The sequence below is a fragment of the Oenanthe melanoleuca genome, chromosome 1 (assembly GCF_029582105.1).
Source record: "Oenanthe melanoleuca isolate GR-GAL-2019-014 chromosome 1, OMel1.0, whole genome shotgun sequence".
NCBI classification, from domain to species: domain Eukaryota; kingdom Metazoa; phylum Chordata; class Aves; order Passeriformes; family Muscicapidae; genus Oenanthe; species Oenanthe melanoleuca.
In genome coordinates, this window is record NC_079333.1 from 25,931,674 (window position 1) to 25,957,877 (window position 26,204).

Here is a 26,204-nt window from a genome sequence, read left to right on the forward strand (position 1 = left end):
ACTCTATGATTCTATGTTAAGACAGTTTTTGGAATCTGAAATAAACACCAGGGACCAGCAGATTGCTGCTTTCATGGAGAAGTTTTAATGTGAGCCGTGACTGTTGACATATTTGTTAGCATATATGTTATTGGAATGGAATAAATCTGCATCGGGCGAAATTCCGGTTGGACGTCAGGAAAAAGCTCTTCACTGAGAAAGTGGTCAGTCACTAGAAGAGGCTCCCCAGGGAAGTGACCACAGCACTGGGTCTCTAGAAAGAGCATCTGGATGATGCTGACAGTAAGATAATTTAGTTTTAGTTATCCTGAGAGGAGCCAGGTGCTGGAATCGATGATCTTTATGGGTCTCTTCCAAGTTGAGGTATTCTGAGTTGTGGCAGAGCAAATAGGAGCCATCAATACTGCCAGGAGGTAATTTGAATTTGCAGTGTTTTGCTGCAGAGAAACTTGCAAGGGGAGAAGAACATTCACAGGCCGTACTCCCCTCATGCACCTGATTTACCCCCAAAGGCATCACAGTTTACTAAAAACGATAAATACCTGCAGCTGAATGAGGCCACTGGAGTGTCAGAGAGTGGCCACTTCTTCATGTGGGCTGAGAGTCACAGGGATGCAAATCTTAGCTTCTGCTCATACCATGCTAGGGCTGAGCAAAGGAGCAATGCCTTAGGTCTGACCACAGAGAGAACAAGTCATTTTCCCTGGAAGCAGTAGAGCTGAGACGTCATCAGTGTCAAGCCCTGCTTTTCAGTAAGCCAGCCTGCCACAGGGAAGTGCTTCCAAGCAGGATTAAAATTAAACTTGTTTGGCTGAGGTCTGCCATGTCTCAGGGACCTGCACACTCATTCTTTGTATGCCCCTGCACACATTGACACACACAGCTCCTCCACAATCAAGCTGTTTGCAATGCTGAATTTCAGTGTGCATCCACTATTTCACACGTTTTCACCTCAAATGTTTATGCTACAAATTTTTGAGGGATAAAAGAGGTTGCCTGCCTTTCCTGGATGTCTTTTTTTTGCTAGTTCTATAAAGTTTCTCTCTTTGTAGCCTCAAATAAGCCATTCTGCTTATTTTCACTTGGCCAATTTGATCCTGCGTTGTGCTCACAGGAGCAAGAATATTTTTTCTGATGGCTGCCTCAGAATCTCGGCAAGATGCCATAGTCTGTGAGATGAGAAATGGTGACCTCATGGATAGGGGAAGGGAAAAGAGGAGGCAAGACTGAATTTTTGGTTTTCTACATTTAAATCCCATCAGGCTTTGTGTTTTCATTTCAAATTCTTTCCAAAACACTGTATCTATTTTCTTCCAAGATACTATGACTGAAATTACTTTGCCTCCAATGATTATTTTTTTAACCAAAATAAATTATTTATTTTCTGAAGGATTTTAAACTTTTCCAATAAAAAGTACTCAGAATTAAAGAAGAAAAAAAGGGTAATAATCATGTGCTGTAGAAATCAGCAAGTCACAAAAGAGTTAAAGTTCCTTACATGTGGCCAAGTTAAATAAGGCCTGGAGGGACATATGGTTCTCCCCCCAGCATCCCTGCACTCTGAGGTGTGGGCTTGTGAAATGCCTGGGAGGCAAAGCTGGCCCCCATTGTGTCTTGTTTAATTTGGCTGCTTGAAGTACTCACTTTTTTTTTGTAATTTGGCTCTTCCTGCAGCTCTCACACCTTCCTTTAACATAAATGTCCTTTACATTTTCAACGTGCCTTTCTCCAGCCCTCCATTCCATATTGTTGGAGCAACTGGCTCTTTTTCCATGTGCACCTACACGTGGCTGCTGGCACGGGGCAGTGTTTATCCTCACACAAGAGGGAGAGTCAAACCAAACTGCAGAGCACTGATGGCACTAGTGCTGGGTTTCCAGGGTGCACTTCTCGGCTCCACAGCCTCGTAAGGAGCCAGGAGGGGCATCCAGGAGATTTCTGCTGGCCAGCAGCAGGACTGCTCTGGAGCAGCGTGCAATGATGAAGTTTTCCTGCCTGTGCATTGCAGCCTCAGCTGGAAATTCTTCCACCACCACCTTGCCATGGGTCGGTGGTAAAATACTAAGCTTGGTCCCACTAAGCCTGCGTGTCTGGGTTGTGTTGCAACAGCACCGGGAGAAATACAGCTCAGACTTGACACCTGTGCTAGGAGGTGCCAGCCATCACACAGCACGCTCTTCCCCCCATCTGACTTAGATACTAAAGTAAAAATCGAGCTACATTACCTTTGTATAGTGCCAAATTGGCAAAGGTGGAGACTTTGTCATCGCTTCTGCCAGTGATAATAGTTCTGCAATAATGCAGCAGAGATTGGCACATATGGCCAAGAGTAATTCCTTTTTTCAGTTTACTATCTGTAAAATGGGGATACAATGCCTTGGCCAGCTGAGACCTGACACTTTTGGAAGCACATCCACTCATGTCACTGCAGACTCTCTCTTAGGAGCTGCTGAGTACAGGACACTTTGTCCATGTCTCAGGACAATGTTTCCATTTTACTCCATACAGTACCAAAATATTCCTGGGAACAAAGTTCCGTCTACAATGACTCTTTGGGATTGAACATCAGCAGCCAATAACATTTCTCTTTCCATTATTGCTGTGAAAATTAAAAAAAAAAAAAAAAAAAAAAGGTCCAGAAGTAAATCCTAAAAAGTGCAGTGAGAAACCAGTGAAACCAGGAAATGGAAATGAATGACTGGACACCTTGGGATTGCTACAGGCAGATCTGGTTGCTTTGCTGGTCTGGGAGACACATTAGAAGCCAATATTTAGAAATCACAAATAATCTTGTTATATTGCAGCTGCCAATATTCTGGGAAACATGGGTAAAAGCAGAGAAGAACTCATTTAAGGAATCCCCCGGTGGCACAATTGTGGCAACAGATGAAGGGAGAAAAAAACCATAGATATTATGAATGGATGAACACAGAGAATTTTTTAGGTTTGGATTCATGCTCAATTGAAATTGAGATTGCCCACTTGCCTTGTAAGGGCAACTCATGGATACTGTCGCTCCTTCCGTTGCAGAACTGTTGGGCTTAGAAATGGAAAATAGCATTAGTACTGGGAATCCAGTCCACCCAGGTCCACAGCCCACCCAGGACCAACTGATTCCATAGACTCCCCAAGGTTTACAGCTGCAACTCTGTTCCACAGCTAAATTCAGCTTGAAAAGCCACTTTATTTATTATTCCACTTGCATTTCCCTCCTATTGTTCTATCTTCTCTTCACAACTTGTATAAGATGAAAAGTATAACACTGCTGGAATGGAGCGCTGAAAGGGATGCTCTGAACGTGAGTCACATGGATTTGTACAAGGCTGTGACTGCATTTCTTATAAATATCCCATTGGTGCCAATAAAATGAACATGGAATAGTCTAACAGCTTAGACCTTAAAAAGATGGACATCATGGGATCCCTTCACATCAGGTATCATGGTACAGTCAGACCTCACAGAGGGAATATGGCCCAGATATTAGAAATGAGAAGCCAAAGAGCTAGGGCCATATGACAGCTAAGCCTTGCTCCACCTCTCTGTCTCTTTCACTTTGTACTATTTATAAGCCTGAGTTGACAGCTTGAAGTATGGTCACATTAGGCAGATATTTCCAGCCTTATATTTCTCTTACGGCATTACAGGACCTCCCTACCATGTCGTGTGTGGCGGAAAACAGAAATATTTAGTTTCCCAGTTTGGATTTTTGCATGAGTAGGCCTGCAACAGGACTCAGGGTCTTCCTTTTTTTGACAGAAACCAAGCATGATAAATCAAGAATGATTATGAAATAGATTTTTATCTCCACAAATTCTTTGGATCAGATTGTTTCCTTCCCAGATCATGGCAGTGATGGAAAAATCCTTCCAAGTTACCAGGGCAGACAGCTGAGATAACTCCTAACATTTCATCGTGGTTTTGTCACCCTAAATAAAGAAAGAACAATTAGGCTTTGCTTAGAACCATTTATGTTGATGTAGAGGCAATGCAACCAGTTATAAGTGCTTACAATTTTGTTAAATGATTAGTTGTGATAAATAGTGCCTGAAATAGTGTATACAGTGTAAACAACAAATTTAATATAGCACATTTCATATTGAAGATGTGAATGTGTTTCCTTTCAAAGGTTCATTTTTCTGTTGATAAGATTTTTATCTGTGCAGTCAGATAAGGTCTAATTATCCATTCAAGAAGGAAAGCAACTTATTATTCATTATCTAAAGGTAACTGAGCTATTCACAGAATATCTTTCCAGACTATACTGTTAATTTTTCTGTGTAAACATAACCAATTCTCTCTTTTTTTTAAATCCAGATTTCTTCATGTTAGATCAACCTTCTTTTGCATAATATTTAGGGTTTTTTTCCTTTCCTCAGTTCACAAAATTCTTGTTTTGGTTTCCTCTGGCCTTCTGTAAAACTTGACTTTTTAATGTTTACAGAGTTAGGAGATGGAGTGCTTTACGGATAATACTACAGCTGTAGGAACTCATGTAAAAAAATGCCATATTGTATAGAAGTGGAAGTGATTTTTGTTTTGTTTTCTAAAAAAATATGGCACTGCCAATTCTCACATGGAATTCACAAACTCCAAAATGTATTTCTCCAAGTACTTTGGAGTGATTGCCAGTGAAACTTCTTCATCTTCTGGCTTTCTTTTCACTGGGGATAATATATTGGCATTTGAACAGATCTTGTATGTATTTCAGGAGTCACAGGTATTGAGCTTTAACCTTTGAATTTTGGTTAGTTATCCACTGTAAATGTTGGGTGATACTGCTGCATTTGTCGTCTTCCCCATTTTGTCTGGCTTGCTAGCAAATCTAGACTTCTTGTTGGGGTTACAGTAAGAGAAATGCCACAGCACTGCACTCACTGCCACTCTCCTGGTGCTGCCTGCAGGGCTTCTGCAGGTGAGTCACCCATGCTGTGAATTTGGTGAAAGCAAAACTTTCCTCAGAGCTTACCATTGATCTTGTCCTGAGCGATCAGTACAAGCCATTCTTTGCACCCTCTTGTTCGTCTAGCGCTTTTAGACACCCCTCTGCATTCATGCTTTTTTCTAACTAATCTTCGTATTTCTGTATAGGGATTTTTGCATGGCAGTGTAATATAACCACAGAGCACAGTGCTGGTCTTGGCTTGGATAGCTGGCAGGATAAATCCATTTTATGCAGGGTTAATTGTACTGAAACTTGTTCCAGCTTTGCTGAGAGATACAGATGCAGGACATCATGTGTCCAATCACTAAACCACATCACCTATTTAATATAGCTCAGCAACTGCAGTTTTCCCTCGTGTTTGTTCTTGGCTTGGTTGCACCAACTTAATGCAACTGTATTCATGTGCAATTACCTGATTGAACATTAAGGGAAATGTTTTCCTACCAGCTTAGGTAGGAAAAGAACCCAAGGCCATGACAACCTTCCTGCAAGTTGCTCGGCACCCCTAATTCTTACAAAGGAAACACTGGGAAGACTGTGGGTGCTGCAGAATGTCCCCAGGGCTGTCATCAGTGTAGTCTGGAGGGAAAAGCCCAGAGACAGGCCCCTTCACTGAGAATAACTATATGAGTAAAGCTCCAGGTATATTAACAGCTGAACCAGCTTCTTGGCTGAAGCAGCACCACTCTCTCTGTCATCCTAAGAAGGGCAATGGTCTCTACTGGCAGTGCCACTTGGGCCAGCTCTGTGTCTCTGCAGTACAGCTGCACCCAGTCAGCTGGAAAACAGTGCCCTGAACTGTGCACAGTGCTGGATGCTCAAGGACAGACCCAGCTAAACAGAGCCTAGGACTGCTCCTGGAAGCATCTGAGGTAGCCCATAGAAGTCACTCTATCTCAGCAGAGAAGGGCTTTATCCAGCTCAATGTCAGAGCTTCCAAAATGCTCAACAAATTCAGAACATTACTGGAATAAGAACAGCATCTGTAGGAACTTCAACCAGGGTAAAATTACATGCTCCTAATTCTTCTCCCCCACGCAGTGAGTTCCACATTGAGTCAGAAAACAAACAAGCTCAGTGCTCCAGAGATGGGCTATTGCACAACTATCCCCACTGTGGAGGTTTATCACTCCTCCCAAAATCAGCTGGTGCCAACCACTCTCTAGCACAGAAGCCATGCTCACCAATGTGCTGTCGGAACACAACAATGTGCAGCCATGGGAACTGCCCTTTTCCAGCCTCGTCCTCTGTTCAGACAGGCTAGAATTCCTGGAGGTCTTTGTACTAGAAAGGAGCTGATACTTGAAGAGCCACACACTGCTCCTGTAATTTGTGGCCATATTACACCCACCTCTGGGGTGATATACAACAGTGACTGACATGAAGGAGTAACTCTTGAAAGGAGCTACATGGATTTTTTTGTGGAGGCAGATAGGCCTGCTATGGCTCTGGCCACACCTCTACCCTGGAAAGATATCCCTTCAATGGGCTGTGATTATCAACACCTATTTCAACCCTCCCCTGGAGAGATGCCAGTTAGGTGGGCATATCCTCCCTTCTCATGGTGAGCTATCCCAAGATTTTCAGTTATCCCACCATGCCTTAGTACCCATGTTAATCTTTTGTAACCCACTGGTCTTTCCCCCTTTGGTACCACCCTTTCTTCTCCCCATAAAAACTCCAGCATCTGCCCCGTTCAGTCGGGAGCTGCTGTCCCTGGCTGCCTTCACAGACCTGCTGGATAATAAAGGAACCTCTGTGGAATTTACCATACAACTCCCTGAGGCAGCCTGGGACAGCCTCTCAAGCAGAGCTGAAATCACTAAGAGCTGATGGCTAGCAGCCTCTGGTTGCAGCTTGCTGAGGTTTATCTGCCAGAGGAGACCTGCCAGAAGACCCCCTTAGAAGGCAATCCCTTGCAGGACCCTCTCTCTGGGAAGGTTGTGGCTTCCCGAGTAGGAGCAACAGACCTCCATGGACCCCCCTGGTCGCTACAGATTTTAGTTGTATTCTATTCACTTTCCTAAATAACAATTACACACAAGCTATAAGAAGCAGTCAGAAAATGGAGTGAGTCACTTTCCAGCAGAAGTTTTGTGGGTCAGCATCAGGCAACAGAAATCCCTCTCAGCTGACCCACAGAAAAGCTCTCGGAAACGATCCCATCTGTGGATTCAAAACACTGGGCTACAGACTTGGCCAAAATGTCTACTTCTGCAGTCTGTCTCTCTGTAGAAGAAAAAGTGCTGAAGGAGTCAGATGGTCCCTGGATAGGAACTGCTTATTTATAGCAAACTGTCCCTCAACTACACCAGCACCCTCCTCATGAAGTCTTATCATTGCTTTTATAACTGCATTTCTTCTACATTTGTAGCATGCAATGGGCATGCTCAGGCACTCCTCTGCCCAGCCCTTGGCTGCATTTTCATGTTGTTGTTTCATTTAGAATGATGCCCAACAAGCAGCATCCAGCAGAAATGATATGCTAGGGCTGATCTCACATGGGATGTGTGCTCTAGGTCGATGCACCTATTTGAGTTGGGGATAAAATAACCTGAAGACTTTTTAATTTTTTTAATGGCAGATGCCATCTGTCAGCCCTAACCCACCTCAGTAAAGCTTCACCCAGTATGCAATAAATGAGGCACTCTAGCAGACCATCTTCTGCAATTTTTGCTGTAGTGTATTGTAAGGCCTCAAAACTATAAAACACTTGCAAAACATTAACTTGGCCAATTCATCTCAGCAAACTCAAATTTAAGTTACTCAAAATTCCTATAAGAGGGAATTAGAAGAAGAAAGAAAGACAGAAAAGACATAGAAAAGGACAACTATAGCCACCACTCCTGGTTCCTGCAGTGCTCCACTGATCTAAATTACAAGAGGACGTAGGGTTAAGACATGTCCTTACTCCATATTGTGGGTTAAATACCCTTTGGCTTTCATGGGCCCTTCCCCCATGTGGGCTTTCTGGTTATTTTAGGAGCTGCATTAGGGGTCCAGAGATGAATGCATTGCCTCTGGTGTGCCAGGGATTGGCAGCCACTGCCAGTCTGGGATACAGGCTCTAGGAATAGAGTGTGCAGGGCACGGCATTGCCCCCGAGGGCAAGGCCAGACCTGCCCTTAGCCCTCACACACACACACAGAATGTTTCAAACCAGCAATGCTTCCAGCCTCTCACATACTTCAGAGAATGTCACAGCCCGTGCAACTTAATTTGTATTTATGTTTGTGCCTGGAACATTTTGCTTTAGCACATAGTGCTGACATTACCTCCAGGAACACTATGTTGCACTGGTTTGCAGTGTCCTGGTATTGCTGATCTGCACTGACTGTGGTAATATTATGTCCTGTGCCTGTCAGTGTGCTAAGGAATGAAGCTAAATAAATTCTGTAGTGCTTGCAAACCCACCCTGATTATTTTTGTGCCATTCTTTTCATTTCTGTAACAAGTTGTCAGGTTCACACTTGGAACAGCCTGTACTGTAAGATTAGGGATCTCCTGTCATTGATATTTCCACTACTCTTTCTATGATTTGGATTTGGCTTTTAAAAAAAAGATACTTCTTCAAAGAGGTACATGATATTTGACCTTTTAAATTTGCAACATTGAACTGGAAGATACAGAGCCTTCTTTTCTCCTGGACTGGAAACCAGAAGCCTACACAGGCTAAGGCCAAGTGGGGCAGCCCAGGAGAGGTAGAGTTGAGACCCCTGACTTCTGCAGCTCTGGGTAGATCTTCTGTTGTTTAATAACATCCCTATGCCAGATGAAACTTGTCGCTGGGGGCTTGCATGCAGGACACCTGTTCCTTGTGTGGCTTCTTTGAATGAGATGTTACACAGTGGCTTTCCCTACACTGGGAAAATTAATAAGGTCCCTGCCCTTCTCCACTGTCTCTTCTAAAGAAGCACGTGAGAACTTCCATCACTAAGCTGCTTAAAGCTGGGCAAAGCAAAAAGTTCGTGGTAAAGAAGGGAAGGAAGGAAGGAAGGGGACAGGAACCACAGCACTGCTGCCTCTGCCACCCACACACACATGCTCAGCAAATGAGCAATCAAAGAGCTCCTGGATCAGAGTAGGACTATGCTGGGAGGGCTCTCAAGCCCTGTGGTTAGGGCAGTCACCAAGGAAAAGGAGGCTGCTGTGTGTTCTGCCTCCCAGGCTGCCCACCAGGCCAGTTGGACCCTGGTTGATTTCCCACTGATCCCAGTGCAACTCTCCCATTCTCCACTGCCATCACCTCTCTCTGGGAAGCCCCAGCAAAAGTGGCAAATGGCTCAGGGCCTTGTGTCTGTATGTGGGCTGCAGGGAGAGAAGAGCCACTGCTGTGCAGGAGATTCCTGTCACACCTGGGTCCACTTCAAATTCAACACTCACCTCGTCTTTGTGGGGTGGTGTCTTGTCTGGAGTTGTGGCTCACCTGTCTGGTCTGGGTGGGCTATCTGCTCAGGGGAGTGCACCTTGTGCACCTAAACGAGCACTAAATAAATAATTTTAACAGGTCTGTCCTGTCATTTCTGATACTGCCCCCCAAACACTGCTCTGCTTTTGCTTTGCACAGTGACTGCCAAGGAAAAAGTGTAATATTTTTTGCCCATTTCAGTATTAGTTTGTTTTTAATCCTCATAAACTGGCAGTGTAACTTTTTACACTGAATACACTATTTGTGTACTTACAACTTTACATCTTGGAACACAGAAGCCTCTCTCATTTTTTTCCTACATTTTTCAGTTCTGATGCTGACTATTCTGACCTTGCAGCAACAAAACACTAAGGAACAACTATTATCTATCTAATTAAGTACTCTCATTTTATATATGTGCATCATAACAGTTAAATAAATATGTCTATAAATATGGTCCATGAATGCTTACCCTGGGGTCAATATGCTTCATACCAAAAGCAACTTCAATTCATACTGATGCAGTTAGATTTTCAAAAGAATATGGCTGGATCAGGGAAAAAGTACTCAATAACATGAAGGATCACACTGCTGAAGAGGCTGGGTGACCATTCCAAAGCTCTTACCCAAGGTTTCCTACTAAAATGCATGGAAACTTAGATACCAGTTCTTCACACTAATACTGGAGTTATGCCCTGCATATGTGTTTGCATTTTTGAGCTATTTTTCCAGTGGCAATTTTTTATTCTTTTTTTTGTTTGTTTGTTTAACCCAGATTAGATACATGTATTTTGATACAGACAATGGTCTTGATTTTGTTGAGTCTCTTCTTCTAGCTGAAATATAGACCGACTCACAAAGAATTGAATTGATTAAATAAGAAAGAGCAATCTAATGCAAAGAGCCAGCAGAAGGAAATATTAGTTCACACAACATACTATTAACCTGTAGAAATTGTTGCCATAAAATTGAATTAAACCCAAAAGCAAACATCAAAGTACTGGTTGAAGGACATTTCTGAAAGATTCTGAAAGGATTTCAGAAGGCTGTAAAACTCCCTGGTCAGGATTAAACCAATGATTCATTATTAGGAGTAAACAATAGACAACAAGGTGAAGGACAGATTGTCCCCATCCATAATCCCCCCTACCCCTTAGAGCAGCACCCCAAGACTAGACACAGTAAAAGCCAGAACACAGTCAGACAGACTAGGCAGAGAGCTGGGAATGGCATTGGTATATTTATCTTCCCTTGTAAAAACAAAAATAAAGAAATGCTTGCATAATTGATCTTTAAAGGTCTTTCTACCTTTCTGGTGCTTTTTCAATTCAGGGAGAAAAACGTTTATTGATACAGGGAAAGCTGTAAACTTTGAAGCCATAACTTACAGCCAGGCTTGAGGGGGCTTCAGCTTTTGGTGATAATCACCTCAGCTTTTGGTGATAATGTCTCACTCTCATATTAGAAACATAGGGCAAATCTAAAAAACAGACACACACTCCTAAATTGCATTTTAAAATTATTTTTAAATTATAAATAAATTATATTGCTATTTTAAAGTATCATTGACTATACCAACTGTGAAAAATTGTTCTGAAGAGCTTCCTCAATAACCAAAATAACAACTCTAGCTGGTTTTGAGATACACTTTCTGTGAAGAAGGCAACTTACAAATTCCAAGGACTCAATTTTTAAAATTTCTTGAGAAGACAGAATTTTTATTTTTATTGCAATATTGCCTGGACTTCACAATTTAGCACCATATCTTCACCCTCTCTGTTGTGCAAACACATGTGACAGTATTTTTAAAATGTCTGTCTCTAGAAAACCACTGAGGAAGCATCACAGAGAGAGAAGAACACAGAGAGAACAATTGCAAAGATTTATTTAGCGCTTTCTGTGCTTGGCACTTAGAAACAGAGTTCCGTGCATAGGGCAAACCTTTATACAGCTTTTTCTTCATACATATTTTACATACCATTTTTATTGCCCTCTTTTATATTCATAATATTGAATACCCCACTAGGCATATAAATACATTTATCTACAACACCTCAAAACAATTCTCAATAATATCTGTATTCTGTTACTTGGTATTTGCATTTTCACACAACTTAAATGCATAGCTTGCACCAAGCTACAATTGTTTTCTTATCTTTAAAGGATTTGAAGAGAAAAAAGGAAAAAAAAAGAAGAAGAGAAAAAAAAAACTGAAAAGAAAGATGTTAAAAGGCAATGATCTATTTGATAAAACAGGCACCATGTGGCAGGTAGAAGGTTGGCAAATACTCAACCTCACTGTTTCTGAAATGCTAATGGTTTTCTACGGCAACTCTCGCATGCAAGGTCAGCTGCACTCCCGTAGAGCTCTCTTTTCTCACCACTCTTCCCCATGAGCTCAGTCTGGGCAGTTCCTTCCCACTGGGATGAGTGCTATGGGACACATACATTCCCCACAAAGGCTGTCATCCATTCAGTTTCGCTGCATTTCTTCCAGTCAAGTCAACAGGAGCTGAGCCCCCTCCCCCCATTCATCTTTCCAAAGTTACATTCCCGCTTCTGTCTGAGGCTCATTTGTGAGCTAGAACTTTTCTCTCCTCTCTCTCTCCCATTTCCATCTGCAGGATGGGTGCTGGTGAGCTCGACCTTCATAAAGAAACAGCTGGTTGGGCAGAAATGAATGGTGAAAATGAGAAACCTCTTCAGAAGAAGCTCCAGCCCAGCAGCGCCGCTCCTATGCTACACTGGAAGAAGGACCCTTAGGCCTCACTGGTTTCAGAAATGGGCTGAGCTGCTCTGGCAGCGAGGAGCTGACTGGGAAGGGGGAGGTCTTTAGAGCCATGGGCAGTGCAGCTTCAGAGGATGAAGCCCTGGGAGACTGCCCTTCTTCAATACTTGGAGGAGACAGCACAGGAAATGGGTCCCTCCACACTGAAAGCTCACACTGCTCAAAGTTAATGCATAAACAGTAATTTCAGCTGCTTCTCTTCAGCTTCTTGTTGAAATCGTGCCCTCTTCTCTGCAATGTCCAGAAAAAGCAGATGCCTCATGCTAATCTGGAGGCCCTGGGCTACAAGCTGCAATGGCTGTCAGCTGAGGCTCTCTAGAAGGTTCTGGGGCACACAGCAAGATGACTTATGTTCTTGTTTATCATTACAATACTAGTTCCACTATAAGTTTGAATGCAAAATAGTACTGGGATGGGTTCACCCCTGGGAACGATGAAGGTCTGTCTGCCTTTGATGCCAAGGAGAGGCATGGCTTGTTAGACCATGTGCACAGACATCTGTGAGGAGGAGCCCTGAACCGCTCCATACTGCCTGTTGTCACAGGCGGCGGCCGTCTGCTGGTTGCTGGAGGGAGGGCTGATCATGTGCATCCCGTGATCCATCCCCGTAGAAAGGTATTGCCTCTCTCCAAAGGCCCCACTGGATGGGGAAGAGCAGAGTAAAGTGCTTTGGGAGGTGGTGAGTTTCTCTGGGCTTGCCGCCAGCCTGGGGGAAGCAGGGAAATTGTATCCATAGAGGTTGTAGGGATTGTGCAGGGAGAAGGCATTGTAGGAGCTCTGCTGCATGTGGCCACCACCAAACATGTGGGAAGAGGAGGAGGTGGAGGCAGGGTTGCCTGCTTGCATGACATACTGAAACTGGGAGCCAGGGAAGGATCCCAGCTGGCCACTGTATGCCTCCATCTTGCTGTTGCTGGGCAGGGAGGAAGGAGCCGGCATTCCTGAGATCAGGGAGGGAGTCCTCTGAGGCATGAAGGTTTCGGAGGGCTGCGAGGCGGCAGCGGTGCTGCTCTGTAGCCGGTTGTAGCCCCCGTCGCTCAGCCCTGGGTAGCTCTGCAGTGCTGCCATGTTGCTTCTGGCACAAGGAGGATAATCAGACAGGTTGAGGTTGCAAAGCTGACTCTCCCGGCAGCCAACATTGAAAGTGTTGGGAGCCAGATGGAAGGCTGGAGGAGAGCAGGATGGAGAGAGAAGGTGAGAAGACGCAGATGGTGATGGGGTCCCTGTGCTGGAGGTGGTCGGGGACGTTCCTGTGCTGCCTCCTGCAAAACAAAACACATGGTAGGAAGTTCAGCACCCACAACCACATCTGCAAAATGAGACAGCCCCATTGAAAAACAACTTAGTTCAATAAAGAAGCAAGTGTGGTAAAATGGGCACTGGAAAACTCAGCCTTTCTTGGCAAGGACCCTCACTTTATTAATAGCATCCATTGGTCTTTCCTTCTGCTTTTTTGCTACAACTTTGTTTTTCAACAGACATTTTATTCCTTTTTAAAATGGGAGAGGGAAGCAAACCTGCCACAGAGGGAAGCAAATCCAAGGCACTGGGAAAAGCTGAAATGAAAGATGGCTCCATCAGTTAAGAGATATGCCATTTGCAGGCATGTTTATCTAATTCTTTCTAAGGAAAAAAATAAGAAAATAAAAGTAAAAAGAAGGTAATTTCTCCTCTTTCCTTGTCTGTAGGAAGACCACCAGTCAGTGAACTGTATGGTCCCATTGCAAACACTCTTTCTCATCTGCTCAGGGCTTGCGGTGGGAAGTGGCTGAAAGCATGTTGGATTCTGAGCCATTCAGCATTTTTGTCAGCTGGCTCATGGTGCAGAGGTACTGATTCAAGCCAGAAGTAACACTAAAATGAAGGGACACAGTTTCAAGCTACATTCTGCTCCACAGAGCACAGAAAGGGGATGTGTCAGGATTTTCAATCATGTGCCTAAAACTTAAAAGGGATTCCATATGTTGTAGCACTGATGTTAACAAAATACTGATATATACGCATGTCAGTACTATCAGTGCATTGATAATATTTATGCTGTGAGTGATGGAATTGACCATTCTGCTCAGCAGGGATGCTCACATGTTCTGACCTGGGAAAATAATACTGTGTAATACTACCAATAATGGTAGCAAACAGAAAGTAAGTGTTATGAAAAAGATGATGGCACAATTTTGAGGTTAAGAAGAGATTATTTATAGGCAATATTCTGAAATGGAGGAAGCTTCTTTGAACAACCAGGAAAATCAGTTCTGTGCTTAAAAGAACTCAGTTTCCTGATGTGAAACATTTTATTTCCATTTGATTATTTTCTTTTTACAAGACTCCCTTTCTGCATTAGGGCAGCCAACACTGGAGACTCTTGTAAAAAGAACAAAGAAGTGCTGAAGAAAAAATTTGACCAGGGAATAAACAGACCCAGAGGAACTGAGAGGCATCATTTACAACAAGGTAAAAGATTACAGATGAGAGGCAAAAGGATTTGAAAAGATAGTGTTTGAATGGGAAGATAAAATTTCACCAAGGCAGAGACTGCACACTGAGGACCAAAAATAAGGGACAACTTTTTCTTGTAACACCTTATGGAAAAAAATTCAGCAGGATTTTGAGACCAGTCTAGATCTGCTAAAAAACCAAACCAAACCAAACCAAACCAAACCAAACCAAACCAAACCAAACCAAACCAAACCACCAAACCTCAAAAAATAAAAAACAGGGAAGAACTTAATGCAGTGTTGCTTGATGAAAAGAGAGCATGCTAGCTGTTAAGAGTTGCACTAGAAAGACATGTTCTGTGTCAGTATATGATGGTGAGAATGAAAGCAAGATTATATATGACTTCTTCTGACATATCTAGGGCGAAACAGAATGGGGAGTGAAAATGTAACCTTGAGAAATTAATAATATTTGTTATTTTTTAATTCTTTTTTAACCTAGATTCCAAAAATAAGAAGAAAAACAGCACTAGGTAAGCATAGCCTGGAGCGATTGCTGTTCACCCAGGCAACACTACAAAAAGGCAAATTTCTTTGTTGCTAAATCAAAGCAGTCATTCCCATTACCAGCCATGGGGAAGAATGCTTACCAGTTATTGCTGAGCCACTGACTCCTTTTGTCATTCATTCACAAGTGTAAAAGAGAATCATTGCGTCAAATCTCCATTAAAGTAAATGAGAGAAATTTGACTCTGCTTTCACTTCTTGCCAATTCTCCAATGCTCAAACTTGCTCATGTATTTTAGCTCCAGAGTTCAAAGGCTTGTTGTGTAAGTTTCTAATTTAGCATTTATTTTAAAGGCTACACTTCCCTGGTTCATTTAATGTCTGTCAGACAACCTAGGGCTATTTTGGCTATGGTAAGTAATGATGGTACCTCTTCCAGCCTTTCTCCCTGTGTCTCTGTTACAGGTTGTCAATACTGCAGTAAGATCAGCATAAGGGAAGGCTGGCCTCTACACAAGTAGTTCCATTGCTATCTGGTTTTAGTTGAAATTGCCAATAAAGGTGAGACTGAACACAACTACAGACACCATTTTTTTATTAGCCCTGTTGTTAAAAGCACAACCTCTAACAAAGAGAACAGACAGACAGCTGAATTCATGTATCATCTTCTAGTTATCAAAGCTTGAAATACAGAGGTCAAATAATCACAAAACAAATACAGCATAAAGTAAGATGTATTTAACACACAGTAATCCTGCTTTTGATTCTTTACACCATTTATTTCATGAACAAATTGCAGAAAGTGACTCCCTTGCTGACATTGTGTCTGGAAAGTAAGTAAAAATATATATGTATATATGTATGAGTGTTTAATGACCTGTTTGAAATAAAATACATAGAATAAATTCCTAAATACGATGCTTTAATTTTAGTCTTCCTTTGCCCCAGAGCTAAATTTTATCAACTCAGTATAAGAAAAGTGCACACACCAGTTAGCTCTTTATTCATCTGCTGAGAAGCTACAATTCAGTCGTACCCATAACTGAGGCTTTGGCTACACAGAGTAAGTTTTGCTTGTTAGCAGTTTCAAGGATTGTTTAATGGTTCCAAAAGTGAGAATAAGACATTTAAGATCACCTCCAAAGAGGGATTGAGTGATTCTGCTTTGAATAATCCCTATTTGCAGGACAACAGGAAAACCCTGAAGTAGCAACACAATAGTTAGGAAACAGAGTAAAAAAGATTTTTCTTTTTCTCTGCAACTTAAAAATGATGAGGAGATAAGGGATCCATCAACAGGAGCAAATGCCAAACCTGACAACTCTCTTTCAAGAATTCTTTGCTACCAATGCCAACCACAAGCATAGGACACACCACACTTCTGCTGCAACAGAGCATAATACAGAAGCAGGAAGTTCCTAATCATTTGCAGAGTAATCTTTACACCTAAAAAGTGAAACAGGAAATAATACAATGCAAAGCTTGTCTCAGCTCATTCTCTTTGGACCAGCTCTGCTCTGCTCCAAAGGGCATTTCTTAGCCATCTTTGCTGGCAGCCCTAAGTATGGGCCATACACAACCTTGACTTTTGTGAAGTTATAACTTGGCCTGTAGTTGATACAAAGTCAGCCAAATACCCCTAGAGATGGCAGCCAGCCCAGCAAATATATCCACACCATACCACAGTCTTGGAAAAACAGATGCGTGTGTCATTTTAATGGAAGGCACGGATACAGACCAATATAGTTAAACTGATACACAAAACTATGTTAGGTCTGGTTTAAGTCTACTAAGACCACATTTAAGCAAGAATAAAATTAATCTCTCAATAGTTGTCCTCTGTTCCTTTTCTCTACCCACCATTTCCCCTGGAAATAGTTTCCAACACCAAAAGCATTTACCAGCAATGTTACAGTATCTCTCACCTGTGCACTTACCATGATACCAGAGTGCTTAAGTACTATTTTGAGCAGCCCCCAGAAGACAATTTTTCTGTCTCAGCAGACATTGTTTCCACATATGTGCATCACATTTGTATAAAATAGAAGGTTCAGAATTTCAAAGGCCCCTTCTTTGTATCTGAAGCCTGCCTCATATGACAGGTGAAAGTGTCTGCCCTCACAGTGTCCTGCTATTCTGCCCAGGGCTTAGCCAAGCAATGCTGTCACTCTGAAAGGAGCTTGTTCTCACAGCATACAAGTGATAACAAAGTTGACCTTATCAAAAGGACAGAAGCATTTTCAATGAGGGGAACGGGAGTACGATCAAGTGCAGGAAGTCAAAATTTGCCAAGTGGGACTGAGAAGTATGGAAAAAGAAGAATGAAATCATGGTGGAAGACAGGGAGACTATGTGGAAAGGATGGGATATAAAGGCAAACCTTCCTCTTCTTCACAGCATTTCCTCTTGTGACACCAAATAGAAATGCTGTCTGTGCACCAGGCTCAATAGATGCCCACAAGGCTTATGGAAGAAATTGCAGCTTTTCCTCTGGGCATCAAGAACTGCCATTAAAATATCTTCTCAAGTAGCTTATAACTGGTGTTTCCTTCCTGTCATGTGTGTCCATCCAAGCCTCAGTAATGGTGCTGTCTTCCTGTATGTTCCAAATAAACACTTGCTTTTGCTTTTACCTAGATTGAGCTTGTGTTAAGGACAATTTCAGAGCAAACTTCAGCCCAAATATACATAATCCATAGATATGATGTGCCTTAAAATGAAGGGTTGAAGTATTTTGGAAACATTCAGCGTGCCAGGGCATCTGAAATGCTACAGGGACCTCTTCCACAGAAGGCAGGTCACGTAGAAAATTTCTAACACTGCAGTGTAGATGGAAAACACGTCTGCCAGCAGCCAGCATTAGCCAAAGGAGCTTTCTGGCAACAGCAAAATAGTGGGGAGAGCATCAGTGCCAAAGGAGTCTGAAGCAATTGTGCGCGGAAAATTTTCTGGGATCTCTCTTACAAATGACACCATACTATTCACTTGACCCACAACTTATCCCAACCTCCTTTATCTGAAAGGTGCACATAAATCAAACTTTGGACTCCACTGCAGCATATTTTCCTCACTAATGTTTCCAGGCATTGGATGCTACCATCACCTGCAGTGCCTCCACAAACTTCTTGGTCCTTGCTGAGTGCAGAGCTGCTGTCAGCACAGCATGCCTGAACGTGAATGCCATACCCAGTGCAATGGCAGAGTCTCACCAGGCAGACCAGAGCTTTAGAGAAGTTTGGGCAACTTGGTCACAGCCTGCAGTTCTGTGCTGGTTCCACATGGAAGGGGGAGGAGTGGAGCCGCCTGAGGGAACAGCGCAAGGCTGGGGAACAGGAGGGGCTGTCCCGTCTCTGGGGGCTTCCCCTGCGAGCTGCGGGGACCTATCAGAGAGCTGATTTAGTAGTTGACAGCCCAAGGAATCAATTAAAAAAGTTATTTCGCTTTCACAAATCACATTGGAAAACGCTAAATCACTCTCTTTTGGCTTCCGGCCTCGGGAGGGGAGGTGGGCTCTGGGGGCTCAGGGCCCCGGCCCCGGCTCTGCGGGGGCCTGGTGGGGGCCCTGGCCCGGCCCGGTTTGGCTCAGAGGGGCCGCGGCTCGGCTTTTCAGTCTCGGCTCGGCCCGGCTTTCCCTTTCCATGCGGCATGGCCGAGCGGGGGGATGGGAGAGCCACCAAGGCTCTCCCTTCCCCCCGTTCTGAGAGTAGAGGCCTCCAGCTGGCCACGTGGATGCAACTTTGAGTCTTTTAATGCCTGGATAAGATTCTCGATCTCCTGAACTCCTCTGAATGAGAAGAAATGAAGCATGGAGTCTACAGAAGTCAGCAAAATGAAGATAAAATTCCTGATGGGAAGAGATTGAAAAGATGCAACTGATGAGTAGCTGAAAACCATTTTTTTGTGGGGCTATGAGGGGACTGTGACTACACTGAAATTCCTTTAAACTATGAAATATACTTGGGGAGGTTGGGTGTTTGAAAGGAAGACTTCTTGCCTCAAGGAAATGGGGCTCTCTGTTTTGGGACTGGATATATGGACAGAGACATTTAATAGAAAAAGAGATGAAGAGAATTTTGTCTTTCAGCAGCCTGCCTTTAAAAGTGGTACCCCAAGTGTGTAACATAACCCATAGCACAGCTCTGGAAGGACTGTGGAGATGGGAGGAGAGTCTTAATCTGCAATATTTCCCAGGCAGATGTAGTTTATGAAAGTGAGACACCCCCTAAGCCTAAACCAAAAAAAGGGACTTTTCTCTCTAGAGTGAACTGAAATGATTATTTAAGTAGACAACTGACAGAAGTGTTTTCTATATGTTGTTGTTAAGAACTGTGGAATGAAGGAAGGGGGAGGAGGGAATAATCTAGAAATCTTATTCTGAATTCTTTTTGTGTTATTAATAAATTTCTTCTTATACCCTTTTAAGTTTTAAGCCTGCCTTGTCTCTACTCCTAAATCCTATCTCTAAAGGAAACTAAATATATTAAAATGGGCAAACCCAAGTCACACCGTGACAAGTTCTCAGCATGGCTGGTCTCACACAGGGTGACCTGGTATTCACTGTCACACTGCAAACAGATGTGGCTGTGTGTCCTTACTTTCTAAAAAGGATGGGAACAGCAAGGTAGTTCATCTTAAGATTTTATGTTTTGATGGGTCAAGCAGCACAAAGTTATTCTTGGAGTACAAGTGCTTCTCAGACAGCTTAATCCACACCCACCTATAAGCTAGTTTAGCTCGTGGCCAGACACAAACCATGGGGTAGCATGGCCAGCCCATGGGCTGCAGGCTTTGAAGAGACCACAGGACAGTGCCCAGCCCACAGCCTCAGCCAGGCCATCTCCTTCCACCTCCATATGTGAACATATGCTTGGACTGATAGGTGCACAACCTCACCTATCCATCTCCTGGAGGAGCCACAGCCCCTCTTCTGACACCTGTCCAAAATGTTGGCATCTTCATCATCTGATAGGCATGTGTCCAAGCACCTGGGGGTGCAGGAAAAAGGGACTGTGGCCACAAGTCATTCACCTGGCTCACAACACTCCTCCTGGCACTTTACTTGAGTAAATAAGCTCTCCTGAGAGGTAGTTTATATTCACTTGGGCACTGAGCCATGATAATGCAACTCTCCAGCTTTCTAAATGAAGCTGGCCAGGAGCTGGCATGTGTCTGGCCAGCAAAGAGCACAGAGGAGCCTGTCCATGCAGATGTACTCCAAGTAATTTCTGAAAGATCTGGTTTCTGCAATGACTCTACAGTCTTGGATACATATGTGCAGGGTCTTTCTAAAGCACAGGAAAGAGCAACTCTTCCCAATGTTTTGCAGCATCCAGTCCTCAGACACAACATTAAATAAATGTAATGGCACACATGCATGCAGGAAAAGAAATTTGAACAAAAAGGTAAATCCTACTCCCATTCTGTGCACTTGTACATACATGTACACTAAGTATGGCATATGAAATTTACTCTCTGCCTTCCAAGTTACTTCACCTTTGGTCACAGAACAAAAATCAAAATTTTTAATTGCCCAGGGATGGGCATCTGAGGGAGTAATGAGGTCAGGAAGGAGGATTTGTGCAGATTGCCAGGTGGTCTGACAGATAGATTAGGAGGTCAGAGTGTGCCACTGTAACTATCTGATCTCATGTCCTTTTGGAGCCAGGAGTGGCACAAACCTGGATCCATTTCTGCTTCAAGCAGCACATGCCTCAGTCCTGCTTGATGGCTTCAGACATCTAAATGCCACAATATCAGGTGTCACTCCTGCTCTCACCTATCACGGCAACTTCTTCCTTGCAAGTATAACTGGCAGCCCAAGGTCTCTGTTCCCATTCCTAGCTTTCCAAAACTCAAACCTAAAATCTTCAGGAGGACTGAATGGTTCTTCATCACCATTACTACCCCTCTGTGTTCCCTTTTCACCACTTTGGAAAACTAAATGTTTTCGTTGCCTGTTCCTTGTCTTCTTACCAAGAAAGGGCAGGGCCACCTGGTCTGCGACATGCTGGACTCTCTCTTTACTCCTTCCCTATTTTTAGGAATGAAAACTTCCCATTTTCATGGGAATGAGAGCCATTTCTTTCTTCACAGACTTTTTCTCTCTAGAGCCCTTGGCCAATTATCAAATTATGAATCCGCTGGTAAAATCTTTAAAAGGCCCAAATGAGACTCAAAACCGATTGTGTGCCAAGTTGCTGGGGTGTAGAGGAAACATAAAGAGTGCTTTGTAGTTCTTTGGGATACAGCTCACAGAGCACATTTTTTAAAAAGGTAATTGCAGCAATAGATTTAAGAGGGAAAGTATGTACTGTATGGCACAAAAGTGAGGAATGGAAGGAAATTTTCGTTAAAGATAGCAAATTACAGAGAAAGACTTTTTAAATATGTTTGCCTCAGATTACAAATTAATTCCAAGAATCATTGGAATTAATGGTAGATCTACAACAACTCAGAATAATACTTTACTTCCCTTTACATCTTACAAATTTCTGCAAGGCAAACAGAACAGCCAGAAAATTAGGGATAGAACTTGCCTCAGTCATCTTCCAAGATAAAATATTTTCAAGACCTAATGACAAAAACCAACCCTTTTTTCTAATGTGGACAAAAGGTATGATTTAGGACATGTGATTTCCATTCCCATCCATATCCAGAGCACCAAGATAGCTGAGGACAAACATTGAAATACTGTGGCAAGTTCAAGGAACATATAATTTTCTATTCATGAGAAAATTGTGTGCTACTCTTTGGAAACTGTGCAAATCTTTAAAGCATCATTGCCCACTTCTAGTCATTCATGTGAAATCTAATCACCACTCACCAGATAACAGAGACAGGCTCCCGTCACTGGAACTCAGAGTAAACACCTCTCTGGATAACAAGAGCACTTCAGGCTCCTTTCAGGACATCAGGAAATGGCACAGACTTTGACTTCCAGCTTCTTGTGTCTCATCTGGGAGAGTATTTCAATTTTCCAGTGAAGCACCAAAACTGTCCCTTCTCTAAAGGTAAACTGTCTGCAGCTCAACCTAGAAGAAGCTGGAACAGTTTGTTCCCTGGTGCTTTGTTTAAATGAGACAATCTATGAGCCATTTTAAGTATGCAGCAGAAACCAGCACTTGATCCCAGTAACTGTGGCAACAATCACTCTGTTTCCAATCTCATCTTCAAGGTCAAAAGAATCAAGTAGATAATTGAGTCCACACCCAGCTCTCTGACCGTTGCCAAGAGCCTAGACTGTTTACAATTGATTTCGAAAGGGAAGCAGTATCCAGATGATCCTGGTGGCATTGCTGACAGAACTGATGGCTGCCTTTAGGAGGCAAGGGGCCAATCAGATGAATTTGCTCCCTTGGTGTAAGCAGCTCCACTCTTTTGGGAGACACTATTTTTGGGATCTAGGATCTCAGATAAAGCCAAAAGGATCTTAACAGTTATTTACTTCTTTCTGCCTCCAGGCACCTGCAATGCCTTCAGATGAGGTTCTGAAGGGCTCAGTCTTCCTTCCACTTGACACCAGTACACATTTGTGTATTCAGGATTTTGTTTTCATATGGGTGCAATCAGGGCAGCTCTTTGAGCACCACCCCCGTGGGGGAAGAGTATTATACTGAATAAATTACAGGCAGTACAGACAAACTTTGGCAAGACAGAGGTGATGCCTGCCCAGAAAGGGTAATGTTTACAGACAGAGAAGATGGAAAAGCAGCAACACCTCAGCTTGGGATATCTGTCTCACATCTGCTGATAGCCTGTGCAGACTTAGGGTCTGTCTGGAAACATCTTTACTTCAAGAAAACATTTTTCCTTTACAGCTGTAAATGAGATGTTTGAATCTCTTCCACACCGAGGAGAGGGAGCCTTTTGCGTGTATCCCTGTTGACACAAGACTGCAGAGTTAAGTTGTTCCCCTCTTGGAAGGACCTGCACTCGATCAGTTTGTGTATGCATGCTGCTCTAGAGATAGCACCCACTGTCTTACCAGTGAGGAACACACCCCTCTTTCCCTCCAGTACCCTTTGTAAACAATTTTCAATGCTAATCTCAAGAACCATTAATACCAATTTTGCAGACCCTCTAAGAGGTGGACCCTCTACCTCAAGTCCAAGATCAATACAGATGCTCAAGTTAATGGGGAAGGGTTTGAATCCACTGTGTCTACCCTTTGGAGTTCCTGGCAAAACTACTTATTCAAGAAAAGAGCCCATTTGAAAAGAAAGCTGTCTTGAGAGCTGACCAGTCAAGTTTAAGATGTTTGACTCCTGCGAATTTGGTATGCATGTGTCAAAATAGTAATTTAATGATGAAGTGAATTTTTATGTGCTGCAGGGATAGATCATATAATGCAACTCTCATATTGGTCCTGAAATTCTGCTTAGAAGATACTTCTTCCAACTAACTTCCAGGGTACCTTTGATTTCATTTCTTGATAAATACTCAGATTTTGTAGGATTAGATACTGATCACTCGTCTAATATTGCCCCAGTGCCTTTTTAGTCTCACAAAACTTACAGTCATTGACAAAGATCTGCTCATGACAATATCCTGGAAAATCAGTGGGAAACTGGATATCACAAATGAGCCAGACATAGTTCTTTTTACTCTTAGTGACATAATGCAGAGTTACTGGAACTCTGATTTTCTTTTTTCCTCTCCCTCTTTTTTTTTTTTTTTCATTCCCTTTTAAAATCAAGAAACTGAGCCACAAATTTTTAATAATGAGAATCTGGATGAGGTTCAATCTAAATTTTGAAAATATATTCCAATTAAAGACTTTAATAGATTCTTGGCTTTCCACACGTCTCACTGCCATATGCATTCAATAAGCCGTTTCTCACTACCAGTAAGTAGACTGCAGTGTGGGTGATACCATTCCCCAGAAGGTCAGCTGCTCCTGGACTGCCATTTCAGAGCATTTCGTGCAAAGATTTTCCTGGGGCCGGGGGGGGGACGACTTCTTTGTTTTAAAACTGGCTGCAGATCTATTCTGATTGTGTCCAACATGGTGCTCACTCTTGTGAAGCTGTGGATACTTTAGGATTATGTGCTCCAAAAGAGAGGTTTTGTTCCCAAGCCGGGGGATTTCACTAACAGAATCAGAGTGTTCTTTCCTTTGATAGGACAGCATGGTGACCACTCAAGTCACAGACCTGCAGGGACTTGCTGATGTGTTGTCCTTCAATGGCAACATGTGCAACTAAAGCTCATGGACCACGAGATTCAGCTGCACCAGGCATTTGCAGCTGGGAGAGACATCAAACTCTCCAGTTTGCATGGCAGCTGAAATCTATCATTGTGCAGATTAGAAAGTTATTCAATCCCTGCATGAAACAGCTGCATCCAGCACACCAAGTATTGATTTTGGTGTGTCTGTGATTGTGGCTCCACATAAAGCCCAGCCCAAAAAAATAAGCAAAGCACTAGGATGCAGGTTGAATGGCACAAAGGATAATCTGGAAAAAATTGTAATATATTTAGATAATTGTATCACATGGATGCATCTGGAATATCCTGTGCAGACTTGTGTTTAAATAAACAATTAAGAACCTGGAAAGGTTCCCACTAAAAGAGAAATTAAATGATTGGTGCTATTCACTTAGAGAGGCACAGAAGGGGGAAATAAAACACTGTAAAACACTTAAATGTATGAAGAGGGTGGATGAGGGGAAATTTGTCCTTAGCTCTTAACACCCCACAAAATAGAGCAGAAAACTTGAATGTCTCTTGAATGAAGCTTGTTTGTGTGCTTGCAGGTTACCAGGCAATCTCTATTGCCCTTGCTACCTTTATCCCCATCACTACTGACCACTCTACAGGGTTTTTGGGATTTGTACCTTTTAGGAACTGCACTATTTCATTTAGCTCTGGATAAGTTAATGCTGGAAGCAGACTCTGCAGAGAAATACAGGGTTTTCCCTTACTGGAGCGCGTATTTGTAGTTATCAGCTTTGAGATCAGTCAGCTCCTCATTTCAAAATACACACTAACTTTTCTGAACTGGCACATGTGGCAGTAAATTAAACACTCTCCAAAAAATCATCACATCTGTACAGTTATTTTTATTAGTCAGATCTCTAACCTGGCCAAGTAATTCAGTTGGATTTCTTAGAAAAAAGCATCTTGTAAAAGTCAGATAGCACTTTTATTTCATGAAAAAATTACCAAGTGACAAAAGAAAAGCTAAAAATCTATAGAAATCCATAGCACAGAAACATCTTGCTTGAAAGCAAAGAAGACACTATATTTATGCTGCTGATGCCCCAAGATTTTGCCCCAGAAAATGTAATTTTTCCTATCACAGTAGGATGGATCCATCTCTAGAAAATCAAAACTGAATTCCACAGTTCCTACAGGAAACTGTTACAGCACATCCTTAAGCTTAATGTAACTTGAACTTACTGTATTTTTTCCTATCACCACAGATAATACTATTATCTATGCTCTCTCTCCTCACAGGCTGGACAACTATGGCTTGCTCCTCATCAGTTCTAGGCATGAGGCCATTCTTGTAGCTCTCGTCTCTCTGCAGTAAGCACTCATTCCTCTGTAGCTGCAGGGGACACATCTACTCCCAAAAGTCTCCTGTAGCCCCCATACGATTTCCCAACAAACATTGCAGGGAATAAGAGGAAAGCTTGCATTTTCTCAAATGTTTATTCAGAATTGTCACATATTCACCCAGCTTTGATGAAAGCAGAGGGATCTAGAATTAAAATATCAGTTTATTAAAACAAAAAACAAACAAACCCTGAAAGTTTCTAATTCATAAATATACAATGGTATGAGATGACACCCTGCAGCTCATAGCACTGAAGCTCCAGATGGGGAGAGAAGGAAACACTGGGGCAAGTAACAGCCATGTAGTGTCTTGGAGGATCTGAGGTTCAATAGCTTATGCTGATGTCTGCTCCTAAACAGCAGTGATTTGCTCACCTGTCACCGAGTTCATGTACTTAAAAGCAAGGAGACAAAGAGGTGTGGGCACGATATATCCTGGTTGTCTTACATTTGGAGGGAGGAATCACATGTGGCTTAAAGCCACTTCAGCAATTTTTTCTCTTTCTGCCAGCAATTCCAAGGACTCCATACCAGCATATTTGTCCTTGCCTTTAGGGGCTGTCC

The 26,204-nt window shown here is 42.8% G+C and overlaps 1 protein-coding gene across 1 annotated transcript in view; it reads right to left on the minus strand.

Annotated features, from left to right (window-relative positions):
• Positions 1 to 11,211: 11,211 nt before the first annotated feature.
• Positions 11,212 to 26,204, minus strand: part of TBX15 (T-box transcription factor 15) — a 92,743-nt gene continuing 77,750 nt past the window's right edge. The window contains exon 8 of the mRNA XM_056488298.1: positions 11,212 to 13,400. Within this exon, the coding sequence (XP_056344273.1) occupies positions 12,616 to 13,400 (785 nt within the window). The 3' untranslated portion in view covers positions 11,212 to 12,615. The remainder of the gene's footprint in view (positions 13,401 to 26,204) is intronic.